The 19,965-nt window shown below is 40.7% G+C and overlaps 1 protein-coding gene across 5 annotated transcripts in view; it reads left to right on the top strand.

Annotated features, from left to right (window-relative positions):
• Window positions 1-19,965, top strand: part of efl1 (elongation factor like GTPase 1) — a 125,080-nt gene that overhangs the window by 29,273 nt on the left and 75,842 nt on the right. For 4 of the 5 annotated variants that reach the window (XM_086071051.1, XM_086071052.1, XM_086071050.1 and 1 more), the window contains 3 exons: window positions 1,082-1,215; window positions 18,100-18,237; window positions 18,317-18,528. In XM_086071051.1, the coding sequence (XP_085927177.1) occupies window positions 18,178-18,237; window positions 18,317-18,528 (272 nt within the window). In that variant the 5' untranslated portion in view covers window positions 1,082-1,215; window positions 18,100-18,177. The remainder of the gene's footprint in view (window positions 1-1,081; window positions 1,216-18,099; window positions 18,238-18,316; window positions 18,529-19,965) is intronic. The other variant, XM_086071049.1, reaches the window with a different exon arrangement.

Here is a 19,965-nt window from a genome sequence, read left to right as displayed (position 1 = left end):
CCCGAGTCCAATGCATATTCATCGGAGGAGCGGGTACAGTCTGATCACGGAGAAGACACTGTTTCTGGACTACGATGCCACCATGAATGGAGTGGATAAAATGGATCAGAACATCTCCTACCACCCGGTATAGCAACTGAAGGACACGGGGAAGCGAGACGTAACGAAACCGTAGCATGATCCTGATATTAGACTTGATGACACACTGCAGTATATACTTGCTATTCCCCGGAAAAAAACGGCCTGCAAGAAAGTGGCGCACGCGAAGAGGCAATCTGTTGTGCAAATGCTGTTGCGTCTCCTTGCACGCAGGAGAGTGTTACAAAAAGAAAAACTGTCGTTGAAACATCCACATATTTGTAAATAGCACCACAGTTGCACACATTTGTAAATAGTTTGCCAAATTGTTGTCAAATTGTTACACTGTTGAATGTAAATAAACGTATTTTGCTATCAAAAAACACTTTTTCATTCTTGGTGGTAGTGTTTTATAGAAGTAAAGCACTATTTAGGTGTTTGTGGCATCATTCATGGACAAAAAGAAGTGTAAAATTCACTAGAATGCATGAAATAATATCGTTTCACTAAAAGCTTGATTTCTCCGTATTTTGGTCCAAAACAGGCGAAATTGGGTCAAACTAACCATTTTCTATTGTTGATTACTAAAGAACGGAATAAGGTAGAAACAAACTCTTTTTTCTGATGAAAGATGAAAGTCCAATCTTTCATTTGGTAGTACGTGTGTTTCCATAGTCCAAACAGAACATTTTCTGTGGACCTTGAAAGATCAGTCAAAATGCTTAAATCGGCTGGCACTGACGGCATCCCTTTTCTGAAAACGTCTGGCAGTCAAAGAGTTAATGTCTAACAGAACACCAAATAGCTTTATTATCCTTGTCAACAAAAAACGTCCATGGCTCGTCTTGATTTAGTCATTATAGGGTCATGATTTGCTCGCCATGAAAAATTAGATGTTAACAAAGTCTTTTCGTTATTATTGTTGACAAAAAATATTAGCTGATGACTGATGTATCAGTATGTGATGATTGTGATTGTATGATACCTTTTTTCTTCCCGTCAGGTGATAACGATTTCTTACTGAATTTGATTGACTCTCCGGGGCACGTTGACTTCTCTTCTGAGGTTTCCACTGCTGTCCGGCTGTGTGATGGGGCCATTGTTGTTGTTGATGCTGTGGAGGGAGTCTGCCCGCAGGTATGTTTTGTGGTTTCCTTCTTGTTTCACTCTTGGCCTATCTTGTTCACTGTTGTAGCGTAAATCAGTTTGTTCTAGAGCGGAATTAATTAATATGTAAGGTTTTTATTGTTCAATATTTTTATTGGCATGTAGGCAAAAAGATAAGTTTTTTCGCAACAGTATAAACAATAATACATTTATTTATACACTTACCTACTTATTGATGTAAATTGTATTTACTTATATACTTACTTACAATGTCTTTGTTGTTCTTGTTTTATTTATCTTTACTGCATGACGGCATTCTGTTCTATATTTAGCACTTTGTATACATCAATGTTTGTTTTAAAGAGCGTTATAAATAAAGTTGAGTTAAAGTGCTTTATAAATTAAGTTGAGGTGAGTATTTTTTGGTCTGTATGACAAAGTGACACATAACCACAGTTGTGATTTTGCCGACTACAAATGCACATTTGAGTAAGCCCAGTTTGTTAAACTGATCTCTTGGAACGGCAACTGTCAGGCTGGCAGCATCAAAGTTTGCAGTCATCAGGTTGACGGGAACGCGACCGTGGAGCCAACTTCAACGTCGGCTTTGAAAAATAATCCGATGGCTCTCGTTGCAGCCGGTAGCACTGCAACGTGAAGGTGATTTCGGAACGATGTTTTGTTGTTGATGATCGCAATAGTTTATGCCAGCAATATGAATGGCCGACACACATTCTTCAAGACGAATCAAGTCATCCGTTGTGCCGCAACAGGCGACACGCTACCGGGTACAAGTTAAATAAATAAATAAAAGTGTTCCAAGGCATTGCACTCCACATTTGACAGTATATGGTAAAGTAAGGTTTATTTTGACGTTGGCTGAAAACGGGTATGTTTTGTGGTTTGCTTCTTGTTTCACTTTTGGCCTATCTTGTTCACTGTTGTAGCGTAAATCAGTTTGTTCTAGAGAGCGGAATTAATTAATATGTAAGGTTTTTATTGTTCAATATTTTTATTGTCATGTAGGCAAAAAGAAAACCAGAGTTTTTTTCACAACAGATCATCTTCAATAGCGTGTCCAAAATTTTGGGAACAGCATGCATGACAAACTTGAAATGTCTATACATTCTACCACCATAAATGTTCATAATTTGTTATTAAAATGAAACTATAAACAAACAAAAAAACAAACAAACAAAAAATACAGATATGAAAAAGAGCAGAAGAGAGAAAGAAAAAGTCAAGGGGAAGTTTGACAATTCTATGAATAGGTATCAGATGGAATTAAAAAGCGCCAGGAAGGGGGTCTATTTCTTCTGGAATTTAGTTGAATTATCACTCTGACACATTAGGGTATATTGTAGACAGCTTAGCTTTGGAGTAATGAACTCTGAATACCACTTTGAATTGTACAAGAGTCAGATGTGCACAAATTGAGCTCGTGTGAAAGGAATTAATAGCAGCCTTCCACCAATCATTATCGAAGGTCAGCCGAAGCTCGGCCTCCCCTGGCCCCCCTGATCCGATCGTCAGGGATGCTACCTAAATCAAGCAGCGCTTTATAATATCCTTGATATTTGTGACTTTTGAAATGGGTCTGATTGATAGAGTTTTTCCCATACCTGAATTTTTGGCAAGTTAGGGAAACTTGGGAACAAAGACTAGACACAATGTCTGACCTGAAAATATCGAAAAAGATGGGATGCAGGGAGACCGAACTCAGTTGAGAGGTCTGCAAAACTGTAAAAAACATTATTTTTAAATAAATGATTGAAAGTTTTGAGACCTGTCACACCAGACTGAAAAGCCCATATCCAGCATTGAGGGTTTAATTAAATGATTCATCAGTAATGGACCTAAGACAGACAGAAGAGTAAATTTAAAATGTCTCCTAAATTGATACAACATTTTGAGAGTAGAGCGTACTGTTGGGTTATGTGTAAAACCAGAGGGGTCAGTTGGCATAGAGGAGGGGACCAAAGCTGATAAAGAAGATGATGTGCAATATTTTGATTCAAATCTACACCACAACAAATCTGCTGAGGCGTACCAATATGAAATCTTGTGAATATGTGAAAAAGAGCAGAAGTTTGGCAGCGATAGCCCTCCATTGAATTTACACCTCTCAAGCACCGTTTTACAAATCCTGGGTACTTTACCCTTCCATAAAAAAATTTAAATCGTTTGATCTAAGGTTTTAAAGAATTTGTTTGTCAAAAAAATGGTAGACAGTGAAAGAGAAACAAGAATTTAGGCAAGATGTTCATCTTAATCGTATTAATCCTCCCAATCAGAGACAGCGGTAAGTTTTCCCATCTCTGAAGGTCAGATCTAAGGTTATTCATCAAGGGGGGAAAATAGCAGAAAAGAGAGAAGCAATAGTTGTGGTTATATTAACTCCCAAATATTTGAAGCCCAAAGGACACAGCTTGAAAGGAATGTTCGCCTGAGCTAATTGAAGTGCCCATTGATTTATAGGATAACATTCACTCCTGGAGACATTTACATTTATAGCCTGAGACCAAACCAAATCTGGCAAGTAGCGCCAATATACCAGATATCGATATAGCAGGATTAGAAACATATAATATTAAATCATCTGCATATAGTGACAATTTAATTTCTATTTCTGATCTTATTAACCCATTATATGTGTGAGGTCTTAAGATAAATTGACAAAGGATCGATCGCTATCGCAAATAATAATGCTGAGAGAGGACAGCCCTGACGATTGCCCCGTAATATAGTAAATAAACGAGACTGAATGCCATTAGTGTATATACTAGCTTGTGGTGATGAGTACAAAAGACGTATACAATAAGTTTTCTCCCATACCAAATCTGCCCAACACTTCAAATAAATAATTAAACTCCACTCTGTCAAAGGCCTTTTAGGCATCTACCGAAATAAACATTTCAGGGAGCAAATTATTTGTTTTTAAGTAAATTACATTAAGAATAGTCCAAATATTATAGAACATTTGGCACCCTCTTATGGATCCAGTTTGATCGTCTAAGGTCTTCTTTTCCTTTCGGCTTTTCCCTTCAGGGGTCTCCACAGCGAATCAGTTGCCTCCATCTAACCCTGTCCTCTGCATCCTTTTCTCTCACACCAACTACCTTCATGTCCTTTTTAACTACATCCATAAACCTTATCTTTGGTCTTCCTCTAGGCCTCCTTCCTGGCATTTGGAAACTCAGCATCCTTTTGATACTCACTATCTCTCCTCTGGACATGTCCAAACCTTCTCAGTCTGGCCTCTAAGACTTTATCTCCAAAGCCTCTAACATGTGCTGTCCCTCTGATGTACTCATTCCTGATTCTACCCATCCTGGTCACTCCCAAAGAGAACCTCAGCATCTTCATCTCTGCCACCTCCAGCTCTGCCTCCTGTCTTTTCCTCAGTAGCACTGTCTCCAGACCAAATAACATCGCTGGTCTCACCACAGTTTTATAAACCTTTCCTTTCATTTGAGTTGAAACTCTTCTATCACACATCACACCTGGCACTTTTCTCCACCTGTTTCAGCCTGCCTGCACACGCTTCTTCACTTATTTTCCACACTCTCCATTGCTTTGGACTGTTGACCCTAAATACTTAAACTCCTCCACCTTAGTCTCTTCTCCCTGTAACCTCACTCTTCCACTTGGGTTCCTCCCATTCACACACAGATACTACGTCTTGCTACGACTAACTTTCATTCCCCTCCTTTCCAGGGCAAACCTCCATGCCTCTAGCTTCTCCTCCACCTGTTCCCTGCTCTCACTACAGATCACAATGTCATCTGCAAACATCATAGTCTATGGAGATTGGGTCTATAAGAGGTACATAAGTCAGGATCTTTATCCTTTTTAACTCTTTGACTGCCAGACGTTTTCAGAAAAGGGATGCCGTCAGTGCCAGCCGATTTAAGCATTTTGACTGATCTTTCAAGGTCCACAGAAAATGTTCTGTTTGGACTATGGAAATACACATACTACCAAATGAAAGATTGGACTTTCATATTTCATCAGAAAAAAAAAGTTTGTTTCTACCTTATTCCGTTCTTTAGTAATCAACAATAGAAAATGGTTAGTTTCAACCGATTTCGCTTGTTTTGGACTCAAATACGGAGAAATCAAGCTTTTAGTGAAACGATATTATTTCATGCATTCTAGGGAATTTTACACTTCTTTTTGTCCATGAATGATGCCACAAACACCTAAATAGTGCTTTACTTCTATAAAACACTACCACCAAGAATGAAAAAGTGTTTTTTGATAGCAAAATACGTTTATTTACATTCAACAGTGTAACAATTTGACAACAATTTGGCAAACTATTTACAAATGTGTGCAACTGTGGTGCTATTTACAAATATGTGGACGTTTCAACGACAGTTTTTCTTTTTGTGTAACACTCCCCTGCGTGCAAGGAGACGCAACAGCATTTGCACAACAGATTGCCTGCGTGCTCCACTTTCTTGCAGGCTGTTTTTTCCGGGGAATAGCAAGTATATACTGCAGTGTGTGTTGCCATCAAGTCTAATATCAGGATCATGCTACGGTTACGTTACGGTGGTGTTACGTCTGACTTCCTCATGTCCTTCAGTTGCTATACCGGGTTGTAAGAGATGTTCTGATCCATCTTATCCACTCCATTCATGGTGGCATCGTAGTCCAGAAACAGTGTCTTCTCCGTGATCAGACTGTACCCGTTCCTCCGATGAATATGCATTGGACTCGGGGTACTCTTCATTGTCCGACAAAATGTCCGCATGTGCAGCTCCGGCGTTAGCAGCGCTAGCCGGTGATGCTTTATGACGTGAGAATAAAGGCCGCGTCCAACTGTGGCGTCAACCTCGGGATTCACCATCATCATCATCATCAATGCATTGGTCGATGCTTTTCGACAACTCTCCATCGCCCGATCGAATGTCCGATTGTGTAGAAGTACCCGGTCGGTTATTGTGCGCGTTTTCCGGCGTTAGCAGCGCTAGCCGCGCTTAGCCGGTGAGGCTTACTACGTGATCATAACGGTCGCGTCAAGGCTTCCAACTTTGGCGTCAAGCTCGGAGTCATCATCATCGTCGACATCAATGCGCTTTTTAGTATTGATCGATGCTTTCCGTCTTTGAAAAAAATGCTCAAGCGTGAGCTGCTTGCAACCGGTTGCCATTGTGGCTTCATCAGCCATTGTCTCCTCAACACTCTAGCTCCGCCTCACGTCTTCTACTGACGCCCACGGTGGGCGGCCCATCCAACCTTGTGCAAAGAGAGTCATCGCTGCCATCTAGGGGCCAAAACGAGTCATTATACTAACCAGATCTGCTTGATACTTTCAGCACAGCTGCCCAAGGCTTTCCTCCACCCGTTTCAAAAAAACAAAAAAAAAAACATAGTGAACGTCTTTTAACTCTTTGACTGCCATAAACGTTATAAAACGTTTAGCATAAACCTAGGGAAGGGCGCCGAGGACGTTAAAAGACGTCCCCTATGTTTGTTTTTGTTTTTTTTCAAAAACGGGTGCAGGAAAGCCTTGGGCAGCTGTGCTGAAAGTATCAGGCAGATCTGATTAGTAAAAGACTCGTTTTGGCCCCTAGAGGGCAGCGATGACTCTCTTTGCACAAGGTTGGATGGGCCGCCCACCGTGGGCGTCAGTAGAAGACGTGAGGCGGAGCTAGAGTGTTGAGGAGACAATGGCTGGTTCAAGCCATTGTGGCTTGACCAAGCAACCGGTTGCAAGCAACTCACGCTTGAGCATTTTTTTCAAAGACGGAAAGCATCAATCAATACTAAAAAGCGCATTGATGTCGACGATGATGATGACTCCGAGCTTGACGCCAAAGTTGGAAGCCTTGACGCGACTGTTTATGATTATGTAGTAAGCCTCACCGGCTAAGCGCGGCTAGCGCTGCTAAGGCCGGAAAACGCGCACAATAGCCGGCCGGGTACTTCTACACAATCGGACATTCGATCAGGCGATGGAGAGTTGGCATCGACCAATGCAGATTGATGATGATGATGATGATGATGATGACTCCGAGCTTGACGCCAAAGTTGGAAGCCTTGACGCGACTGTTTATGATTACGTAGTAAGCCTCACCGGCTAAGCGCGGCTAGCGCGGCTAGCGCTGCTAAGGCCGGAAAACGCGCACAATAGCCGGCCGGGTACTTCTACACAATCGGACATTCGATCGGGCGATGGAGAGTTGGCATCGACCAATGCAGATTGATGATGATGATGATGAAACAGAAACAAACTTTTTTTTTCTGATGAAAGATGAAAGTCCAATCTTTCATTTGGTAGTACGTGTGTTTCCATAGTCCAAACAGAACATTTTCTGTGGACCTTGAAAGATCAGTCAAAATGCTTAAATCGGCTGGCACTGACGGCATCCCTTTTCTGAAAACGTCTGGCAGTCAAAGAGTTAACGTCCTCGGCGCCCTTCCGTAGGTTTATGCTAAACGTTTTATAACGTTTATGGCGGTCAAAGAGTTAAGTAAAACATTAATAAAGGCCTGACAAAAAGTAGGCGGCAGGGTACCAGTTTCCAGTGACTCACTAATAAACTGAGTGCAAAAGCGTGGCCAATTTAGCTTTACATTTCTTAAAGAAGTCTGAATTAAAGCCATTTAAACCCGGGGCTTGATGTTTTGCATGCTATCGATGGCTACCATTATTTCGGATAAGGTCAGCGGTGAATTAAGAATTGCAGCATCCTGTGGTGTAATAGAAGGAAAAAACTATTTAATCTAGAAATGACTGAATCACTGTAGTCAGATGAGGCTTCAGAACTGTAAACTGATGTATAAAATGAGCGCAAAAATGTAATTAATAGCAATTAGATCGGTATGTATCACGCCAGTTGAGTCTTTGATTTGTGAAATGACAGTCTCAAAAGGGCACGTTCTGCATCTGTAGTTGTAACCAAGTCAAATTCAGTTTGAAGAGCAACACGTTTATTAATCAAACTGAAAGATGAGGAATGGGCAATTTGTTGGTCTATTTCCTTAATATTATCAGTTAGGACCTGTTTTTTAAGTTGCCTGTTTTTGTTCAAATGAGAAGAAAAGGATATTATTTGCCCACGTAGGTAAGCTTTCATAGATTCCCACAAAAGTGAGTAGGAGATTGGGGCAGATTCACTTTGATTTAGTGCGATAAAATTATATATTTCATCACAGATACATTTATTAATGTTGTCATCTGATAATAACAAATAATTGAATCTCCATCGAGACAAATAACGGGGCCGCAATGATATATGAATGTCCAAAGTAAGATGGGCATGATCGGAAATTATAATGGGTGATATTTAACAGATATCACTTTAGATACCAACTTCGGATCAATAAAAAAATTATCTATCCTACTAAACGACTGATGTGAATTCGAATAGAAATAATATTCTCTAGCCTCAGGTTTGAAATGTCTCCAAGGGTCAACACACCCAATCTGTGACATAAAATCAGAAAGGATCTTTGACATAACAGATGGTGTCATGTTGCGTGGATTAGAACTGTCTAAATGAGGCGTAATAACCAGTTCATATAACCCCCAAATATCAGCAGACAATCAGTCGATAAAGGAAGTCGTTCAAACAGGTTATTCATGAAAAGTGGGCTGTCAGAATTGGGAGCCTAAACATTAACCAACAGCACCGGAGTGTGAAATGGTAACCCAGAAACAATAACGTATCTACCATCTTTATCCGCAATCACCTTTAAGGTTTTAAATTGAATTGATTTACGCACCAATATGGCAACCCCTCTCGCTTTAGAATTAAAGTCTGAGTGAAATACCTCAGAGATCCATGGGCATTTCAGTCTGATCTGATCCTTGTTACTCATGTGGGTCTCCTGCAGAAACATCAGATTAGCCTTAAAACCTTTCAAATGGGCAAATATCCTCGTCCGTTTGACGGGACTTCCCAATCCCCTGATGTTCCAACAGATGAATCTCACAGGCGAACCACCATCCAAGTTGAGTAAGTTATTTGTAGTAGCATCGCTGTAGCATAGCATTTGAAAGATGAAAGGAACGAGAGCTCTCCCTCATAGAAAAAAGAAGAAATATAAAGGAAGAAGAATAGACAGTGGTGATACAAAACCCAACATCATCATTAAACAACAATTTTAAACAAGCCTGAACTCGAATCAACACCCCTCCCACCCAATAGCACTTACCTAGACTCCATTGAAAAAGTACCCAGAGCAAACTCCTGTGGGAGTTAAGAACCTAACCATGCTTTTGGTTGGCAAACTTTGTTTACTTAAATCCCAACCCCCGCAAATCACAACTCTCAATATGCGCATAAACATAAAGCACAAAATTATTTGTATTTTAACCATTTGAAAAGTATTTTCTTTTTTTTTATCCCAATGTTGTATTTGAAATTACTATAATACACTGTAAATGTGAAAACATCATAACTAAATCGTCATCAATAATTTTGATAATGTGTAGATAATGTTGTGGAAATTTTCAGTCATAGCAACACACATACAATAACAAATTTTACCAATTTCAACTTAGGAGTAAAATGCTAAATGGATAATGCAGCGCAACAGCACGAAGTATCTATTTTGCTTAATGCTCCCTTGACATAGTTACGTTGGTTACAGTTGGTGTTCTCCCAGGCGATCACTATTTGCCCAAAGTCTTTATGAAAGTCTCTGCATCCGCTGGTGACTTGAACTCCTTCTGGGTAGGGAGTGGCCTCTCCTTCTGTGGGCTAAAGCGTGCTTAGTACTTAGTAGTAGTCGTTTTTTTTCTTTCTCCTTTCTTTATTTCAAATACAAACAAAATAGGTACAATCATTGAGTACAATCAAACAACAATAGAACATAGGGCATTTCAATTTCAAATAAAGGTAAAAAAGGGCAATGACAAAAGATAAAATTAATCACAAGTACAGTCTTTCAATAAATGATGCCAGTCTTGTTGCATTTTTGGTATTAAGTGACAGCAAATTATTATAAGATTTCAATTCCTTTTTCCATTTAGCATTTGGTTTTGTTCTAAAGAAACAACATTTGTGTATATATTGTTTACCTAGTAAAATAATATTGTTTATGCAAAAGTCAAAATTATTATTAAAAAAAAAAGATGATTGATGTCCGTGATGGTAAAATTACCAAACTGTGACCCTATAAAACAAATCCAATGTTGAAAAACAAGCCAATATTTTTTAACCTACTCGCATGAAAAGAAAAGATGATCCAATTCTTCAACCCCGCCTACTGCCCGAAGTCAGCTGGGATAGGCTCCAGCAACCCCTGCGACCCTTGTGAGGACAAGCGGTACAGAAAATGGATGGATGGATGGATGGATCCAATTCTTCATTTACACTTTCACAAAAACACAATCTTAAATTTCTCCTTCAAAATGTATTTTATGGGTAAATATTATTAATAATTTTAAATTAAAGTGCCTTGGTTTTTGCTGGGACCGTAAATTTAAAGTATTTACATCTAATTGCTTTTCTATCTTCTAATTTAAAGTCTAAGAATATATTCACATTTCAATGAACTAAATAAACAATTCTATAGTAACTGGCATCTAATAAATTTGTTGTTGCATTTGTCGTTACCAATATCAATACCATTAGCACACAACTTGTAGCATGGCCTGTCAGAGTACAGTCCTTGTTAGGGACCGTTCACAACTTACATTTCCAGAGTGAACATTGTTAATGGTGACTTGACTGGTAATTTGAGCCTCTGTAATACGCAACTTGCAGACGCTCCCCAATTTCGACTCGGCCGGCTGAATGAGTCCTCCTTGTCGGCCAGTTTCATCCGGCTTTCGGCTGGACACAAATCTTTGGCGAGTCCTTCGTGGCTGTACTGCTTTTGAAGAAGTGCTTCTTTGCTATAGGTCGTAATTCCACCTTTGATGTCCGCCGTGGGACGCAATAATTCCTTGTGAGTGTCTTTGTTGTCATTAGCAGCCATGTCATATATGCGTGTTTTACGCACGCGATAAGTCACGATGATCACATGACTGTCCAAAATGGCTGATACTGTACTTAAGTACTATAAAATCCTAATTGTTAAACATAAATTACATTTTTTTTCAGGGAAGAGTTGAAATTAACCATTTCACAGAATAGCTAGTTCGTTTTTCGTAAGTCTTGTATTCCTTTAAGTGGGTGCAAAAGGCCATTATATGCCAACCCAGCTGACATCAACAGTCGTAAGACGCATAGGTAATTAAAATGTGATGCGGGGTTGCCTGATGTTGCTTGTGTTGCAGACGGTTCATATGTAATTCAGCCATCTCTAAGCGTATTTTAAGGCAGTGGTCCCCGGCCACCGGGCCGTGAACCACTTTGGACTGGGCCATGTTGAGCCGCACAGTTGAAAGAATAAAAATGTACTGTACTTCCGGTTAATTGATTATCCGAGGCTTAAAAATATTTTATTTTGAAAAGTGACTGTTTGGACGACGGACTTCGCATGTCAATATGCTAATTATCTCGGTCAACAGAACAGCAACAAAAAGCAAGATTCAGTGACGTTGCAGATTTCATTGAAAGACAAGTCAGAATTCTATCAGATCCTGTTTTTTGACAATATGCAAGACTCTCCTACAATGATAAATAAAGGAATGAACAAAGACTACAACCTCTTTCTAAAAGAACAAGCCTTGCCACCACCGTTGGACCTGTTGATAAAAAAAATCTCAGCCCGTGGAGACAGTTAAAGAAATCAAAACACCAGAAACTGATACATGCATTTTCTGTGGTGCAGGACACACACTAGTCACATGTGTACTGGCATTTGCGTTGGCTGTTTGTGTGTAAGACTCATTAATAAGTATTGTCGCAAAATGATTTCCTTCAAAGTGTAGCCTGAAACATCCGACTTTACTCCACAAAGTGAAGGATTTAGAGCATGCTAAAAGAGAGGCGGAGATTTGTGTCGATAGGCTGGTGTCAAGTGGTCTTACAGGGGCTGGAGAGCAAGACTTTAGCCTGGTACACAACTGTTGATAGTGATTTCACAAACACGAAGACGAGGCACTTCGGGGTATGCGCCGATGTTTGTCGAATGTTTCTGAAGGTGACAGGAGATGGCAGCAGTATAAAGTGTTTATGTTTGCACGGAAATAATTGCTTTGGAAATGATATCTGGCGCCTGGGCAACCCTCATTTATACAACAATTACATTGTTTAGGCATTTAGGCTGTTGTTTAAAGGTCTCATATTCAACTTTTCAACATACTAAAATAGCAATAACATGCATCCGTCAACATTTTTTGGATCTTGTTTTTTTTTCTGAGCTCAGTATTGTTCATTAGGTAATCTTACCGATTCGACATGTCATCATCATTGCTCTCTGTTTTTTTCTTCTTTTTTTCCCCCTTTTTACTTTTTTGTATGTCCGTGAGTATGTGTGTGTGCATATGTGCGTGCGTGTGAGTGTGTGCTAATTAATTCACCTAAAACCTATTAAAAATCCCATACCGTTCACCTAAACCGAATACTTCAGAATCCAGCTAGAGTCGTGAAGTTGTCAGGAGACCCGAGGAAGGATCAAAGAAAAGAAAGAAAAGTGAAATCCAGCACCGACCAGACATCACCTACTACCCACCGGGTTACCAAACATAATCTTTCACCAACCAAGGAAACATCTAAATTCCAACAAATTAGGGAAACTTCAAGAGACCAAAAGAAAGACTGAGGAAAGGAAGGAAAGATAGATAAAGCAGAGTGAAATCCACAGACATCAGCCTCCACCGATTCAACGACCAGAGGAAGAAGCAGATTGTGTTTGAATTTCAGTAGATGCTGGTGTGGGTGGATCTGGCATGCATGAAAACCTCCACCAAAGAGGGGAGCCGTCGACCCCGGCCAGGACAGAGCAAACACAACCCCCCCAGGGCCCCTCAGGCCGCAGCAGCGCAAAGGCACAACCTCAGGGCCCCGCAGGGTCCACCGGCCAGAGAGCAAACCCAGGAGCCAGGAGCGCCTCCACCCCAACACGGCCCGCGCCCCAAGCCCAACGCAGCAGAACGGGGCACAGCAGGCCCACCAGGCACCCCACCGGCCCACAGCCCCCGCTCCCCAGGCACCGAAACCCCCAGACGCCCCCCCCCCACCCCCACCCCCTCCAACCCGGCCACCCAGGGGAGGGGGAGGAAGGCGGACAGGGGAGTGGGATGGGACGGGGGAGGAGACGACAAGAAGGGCAAGGCAGCAGAGAGAGGGGGGAGGAGGAGGAAGGGTGACGAGGGAGAAGTGACCGGGAGGCGGAGGACGGGCGGGAAGAGGCAAGGAGGGAGAGGCGGCAAGGGGAGGAAGGGTTTAGGGGAGAGGGAACCACGGGGCACCCCAGAGGCCCACCCGCCCCGCATCGCCGGGCACGGAGCAACAGACCGCGCCGGGGCGACACCAGGGAGAGCACCGCAACGCAGCACCCCCCAAGAGACCCAGGGAACGGCCAAGACTCAGCACCAGCAGCCAACAGAGGGGCAGAGCCGCCCACGCTCAGCCAGGGGGGACAGCACCTATAAAATTTTACCCACTCTGGCATGCAGTGATATTAACCCTTAGTGCCCATTGAAAGTGAATCTTGAGGAGTTGGTGACTGTAAGGTGTCATTTGATGTGGTCTGCTCGATCCTGCTGGCAGCAACTGGGTTCCTGACTATAAAAACACAACCATTAGTTACAAATTGCCAAATACAGAAACAGCAATATAAGTTATCGCAATGTGGTGGCTCTCGCTAACAGGCAGAATTAAGTAACCAGATTTAGATTAAAAGATTATATATACGTAGACAATGTTTGTATACATTTTGATATTTGGTTTTTATTCGAGGCAGATATTTTTTCCATTAAAATGTGATTCATGAGGAGGTTAGACCATTGGTAGACCATTCAGTTTGTTTATTTTTCCAGTTAACAAGAATCGTTTTTTTAGCGATAGTAAGGGCTACGAGTATAGATTGAAATTGTTTACGTGTTAAGTCAGTTGTTGTTAGGTCACCTAGCAAACACAAGTTTAGAGATAAAGTTATCCTACAGTCCAAGATAGCGTAAAGTTTTTCTAATACTTTAGTCCAGAAATACATAACTTAACCATAAAGCATGAAAATAAGTGTCTGCAGTGTTTAGTAAACACTGGAGACAAATGTCAGAGTCTGAGAGTCCCATTTTCTTAAGCATATATTGAGTAATATATGTTCTATGAATAATTTTATTTTGGATAAGTTGTAAATTTGTGTGTTTTGTCATTTTAAATAAGTTTTCACAAACTTGAATCCAAAAGTCAAATTCCGGAGCAATAGACAAGTCTGTCTTCCAATTCAAGATGGGTAAATACATTTTATCTGTATACGAAAGTAACTATTTTTGAGTTTTTTGTAATATCTGTAGCTAAAACAGGCGGTTGGAGCGTACCCCGAAGTGTTGGAATTTGTTTCTTTATCATATTGTTAACTTGCAGATAATGTAAAAAAATTCACTTTTTTATTTTGTATTTTTGGAGCAAGGATGTATATGATATAAACATATTATCTGAGAAAAGATGGTGGAAATGTGTAATTATTTTCTGCTCCCACACTACACCTAAATAAAACGATTGGTTGTTAAGTTGAAAGTCAGGGTTATGCCATATGGGAGAAAGCCCACAGGGCTCCAATTGCTCTTTTGTCATTTCTCGTGCCTTCCACCAGGCGGTCAGGGTGGCGGAAATCATTGGGTTTTTAAAACAATTGTGTCGCTTTATCGATGTTGTAATAAAGAGTAAATCTAAAATCTGAGGTTATAACAATCCTTCTGTTCTAGTTCCAGCCAACAGTTAGTATCTCTGTTGGGTTGTGCCCCTTGAATGATATATTTTAGCTGGTTAGCTATATAGTAGTATATAAAATTTGGTGCCTCTAGACCTCCTTTGGATTTATTTTTCTGAAGAGTAGATAGACTAATCTTTGCTTCTTTTTTTTTTAATTCCAGTAGAATTTTGTAACGGCCGAGTCCAACGACTGGAACCAGTTAGGCGTAGGTTTGAATGGAATCATTGAGAAAAAATAATGTATTGTAATTGGTGAAATCGGACGGTAACTTGATGGAAGGGTGGGGTCTTTTTCTGGCTTAAATAAAAATGTAATTGCTGCTGTGTTCATATGTGGACGTATGTAACCATTAGTTTTAATTTATGTTACTACTCTTAAGAATAATGGAGCCAAGCATTAACCAAAAGTGCTTAAAAAAATATAGCCGGATAACCATCCGGGCCAGGTGCTCTGTCATTAGGCATACTATCTAGAAGACTGTACAGCTCGTTTATAATGAGTGGCACATGTAACATATCTTTATATTCAGTAGATAAGTGAGGTATATTTAAGCTGCTGAGGAATGCCTCAATATGCTCAGGGTTAGGCTTGTTAGTTTCTGAGTATAGGTTGCGATAATAGTTATAAAAAAAAAAAGATTAATTTCTTCTGGTGATTGTGTGCACCAGTTGTCTCTTAAATCGCCATTATAAGAGATTTTTCCCGATTGTGTTAAAGTTGGTTTGCAAGAAATGTATCTGATTTGTTAATATATTCAAAGTTGTTGTATCTCAATTGCTGTTGTATTAAACTCTTTCTTTTTAGATACCATATCGTCTAACTGTATTTTTGTATTTAAGTCAGTCCATATTTGGTTATTTAGGTTTATTGCGTATTCATCCGTCAGTTGTTTAATTTTATCTTCCAAGTCTTTTTCTAATTGACTTTGGATCTAATATTTTTGCTGTCCCTAAATCAGTAAAATAACGCTCTGTTCAAAACAGCCTGTTTTAGGGGTGTGTCACTTTTATGTAAATAGCTGCACCAGGCCACGCCTAGGCCATACCCTTCTCTCTCGAAGGGGCAGTGATTTCGGTCATGGTAGCCATGTGCTAATGTTGTGGAAACGGAAACGACCTGCCATGGGAGCAGAAGAAAAGAACAATACAGACATGTCTTTACACATTTGAGAACTATGTGGAAAACGGCATAATGTTTTACCATAAGAAAAAGTAGCATAACGTTACTACAGAGACTATGTTGTAGCGTTAGTTTGTGATTGTTTAGGCAATGGTTATTTTGACGTAACCAGCAAATCTCCCGCGAACGATATTTTGCCGTGAATGTCTCAGATTTGCCGTGAATGATTGTAGACATTTACAAGCGGTTATGAATAACACAAATGTGCACCTTTAGGCCACTGCACGGTCGCAACTTGCAAGCCATCTCGTCGAGACCACTTAGCGGCCGGTTAGCATCACAAAGTTATGTCAACTAGGTGGCGAGTTGCCAGTCACGGCAAATTAACCACCGCGGATTGTATCTTCACAAAACAATATGCAACCACTTCATATTATCCAACCACCTTCTGCTTTATCATATCTGACCTCTTATAACCTAACAACCTCCACACGACAAATGTAGCTCCCACTTTAGGCACTAAAAATACACCAGCAGTATGGTAGAAGTTGCACATCTCTTATTAGAAAGGATAGGAAGGAAAGCGAAATATATATTTTTTAACTTACATCTTTCCCATTTGCAGTCGTGTCACACTGTTGGGACCAATCCATTATATTTAAACGTGTTGCAAATCCAGCTCTGAACAGGCTTTCACTAACAAAACAGTCCTTTGGGATATGATCGGTACATGTCCTTCAAAAATAAAATTAATCCACTGTCTTCTCAAAGACTTGGGACGAAGGAAGCAACCACTTTTTCCTGATCATTGTTTCCCCTCTCCACGGAGCATTTGCGAGCAGGGGGAGAAAAAGAAAGGAGCTGCCAGCGTATCAAATTTCAGTGGGCGTGACAAACCTTTACCAGAGGTAATGAATGACCCAATTATCGGTACAAATCCACTCTTAACACAGCTCAAACATAAAGATAATCTTCTAAGACAATCTTCTAAGACATAAGATTGTCGTTATTCAAAAAATGGGTGGATGAACTTCAGGTAGGTGATATTAATATGTTTAATGAACAGGCACTTGTTTTGTCAAGTCAGAGAGCTTCTTTGTATGGGTACATTCCGTTCACGTCACAGTCTGCGGAGTCAGCTGGCTCGGGGAGAACCTCAGATTTTCGTTGTAAATATTGCCGGCGTAAACTACATAAACTTTGTCCTGAAATCCTGTTCGATCGCCAATTAAGGGCACTAAAAGAAGACTTAATTACGTTGACATTGTATTGCACGGTGCCTGTTGCCAGTTAAGGGCATTTGCATTGTTAGCGTGTTAACGTTGCTAGCATCTGCAGCTACAGTCATCGGACTACTTTTCAAAGGCAGTCTAATTGACGTGATGATTGCACACATTGATGCTGACAGCCGTTCCTCGTGATAAGTTTAACAAATTGGGCTCACTCAATTGTGCAGTTGACGGTCGGCAAAATCACAACTGTGGTTCTGATGTCACTGTCTCGCAGACCAAAAACTATTCAACTCGGAAGTTCATTTCAAGTGCTGTATGTACATGGAGTAAAAATCAGTCAAGGAATAACGACAGGTAAACCAAAAATAACACCAAATACTGTACTATACATAATATAAATGGATAATGACCTGACACTTTGGGAGGACTGGCCATCGGGAATTTCATGAGTTTCCCAAATGCCCAGTCCATCAACAGCGACAAATCTAATAGTAATAGCTTGATGTGGGTTGAACAACGAATTGGCACGTTGGACACTGCATCATCGCTCCCCTGAAAAAGTTCAGGCTCATGATTTTTTTTTTTACTTTAAGCCCTGTTAACTAAACATGTATTTTAGCTGATAAATATTTAAAACTGTAAAGTACAACAACAGTAGCAAAATAATAGAAACCTTTTAAAACTATTTCAAAATAAAATTATCGAAAGAAAATGTTGTTTGCGTTGGTTGATTTTCATATTCTAAAATTGTATATGTTATGTCTTTGTGTCATGATAGACGCAGGTCGTGCTGCGACAGGCTTGGTTGGAACACATCAGGCCAGTTCTGGTTATTAATAAAATAGACCGACTTATCATGGAGCTGAAGTTTACCCCTCAGGAGGCTTATGCCCACTTGCAAAAAATCATGGAACAGGTGAAGATCTAACAATTGTCTAACACCACACCCTGACACAAGTTACAATACTTTTATGCCATTATGTGTTTTCTTTTAGGTGAATGCTGTCACAGGAACCTTGTTCACATCCAGAGTGATGGAGGAGCAAGCAGAGAAAACAAAAGAGGAAAAAGCGAGTGAGACACCACCTGAAGGTCAAGTGTATGACTGGAGTGCAGGGCTTGCGGAGGCCGATGACTCTCATCTGTACTTCTCTCCTGACCAAGGAAATGTGGTCTTTGCGAGTGCTCTTGATGGATGGGGCTTCAGGTGAGGATGGTCTATTTTTAAATATTCTCCCTCAGGCAGACTTAATCATCACGATTATTTTGGTTATCATTTAAATTATGATTATTCAAATGTTTATTTTTGGTATGTCACGGGTTCATTTCCTAAAGGGGAAAAAATGATGGCGCAGTCGATAAACTTCAGTGAGGTGTTTTTATTTACACCAACACGGTATAAAAATGTTGAAAACAAATATTTACAGTGCAAATCCAGTGCAAAAAACAATACCAACAATATTTACAAGTTCCATTAGTCTTTTCCGTAACTTACTGTGGTAGCCAGTCACTCACCATCCCACTTGGCTGAGCACTCCCTACAAATGAATTTAGATCCCTTTAAATACCCCTAGCCCCTCCATCCTGGCAAACCATTTAGGCAATCATGGGGTATAATACCAAGTTAACCAAAAATAACAAAAGCATGTAAATAAATATCTGCAACATATATTAACCATAACAAAAATCCTCCAATCACAATCCATAACTTAATCTCTCAAAAAAAGAAACTCAGTAAATAATAAACCAAACTACTTTTGTGGTATAGTCCATAGCCATGTGACACCTCAAGCACGGCAAAAGCGCTATTTAAGTGGGAGTCCGGAAGTTCTGGTCCAGTGTTTATTGTCCAATGACCCCGCAGAATGCAGGTGAGCGTTTGCGGTGCGTGTCGTGCGTCGGTGTCGAGTGTGCACCGGGGAAACAACGGGGAAAAGGAATGTGTCTAGGCGGCAGGTGAGCAGTTTATGAAAGTGTCGAATTACGGGAGGAATTTGTGTGGGCTGTGAAAACAGTTTGGATGGAGCTCGTCCCCGCAGAAACGAAGAGCGAGCAGCGCACGCTCGCATGGGCTGCTCTTTTCAGCTAGACGGCAGCTCGCTCCAGTCGGGGAGTGGCGGACAGTCACAGGCGCTCCGTCACATGGTATAAAACAAGAACATTTTTAAACATTGAAAACATATTGATGGAAAACAATCCTTAAGTTTTCCGCGTGTTCGTGAAATCAGACTGGAGATCGGTGAACAGTTCCTTCGAAGGATTTATTTACAGAAATTTCTGGACAAAGCACAAGATTCAGCCAATCGCCATGAAATCCCCGTGTCTCTGTCTCGCCCCTCCCACTTGTAGTCGTTCTTATGGTTTCCGCATAGCAGCCCCAAAAAAACCCTCCCCTTCCTCTTCCTCCTTTGCTGCCCTTAAGCCCCGCCCCTCTCGCAAGCAAGACAGACAGTACTCAAATACACATTGACAGATGGCCGATTGATGTAGAAATAATCTAGGTTCAGACAACCTGGCCCCCCGACAGATGTCCAACCAGGCGGAAACACAGTTTGCCAGACATCCTGGCACCTTTGCAGGCATGATAAAACTTTACAAAGGAATCGATTATAACACATTTTCTCCCCCAGAACAGATGGTTAAT

Source organism: Leptonotus elevatus, chromosome 3, assembly GCF_054856555.1.
Source record: "Leptonotus elevatus isolate MCC_2025b chromosome 3, RoL_Lele_1.0, whole genome shotgun sequence".
NCBI classification, from domain to species: Eukaryota; Metazoa; Chordata; class Actinopteri; order Syngnathiformes; family Syngnathidae; genus Leptonotus; species Leptonotus elevatus.
Note: the sequence above shows the minus strand (reverse complement) of the source record. Positions and strands in the feature narration are given on the sequence as shown.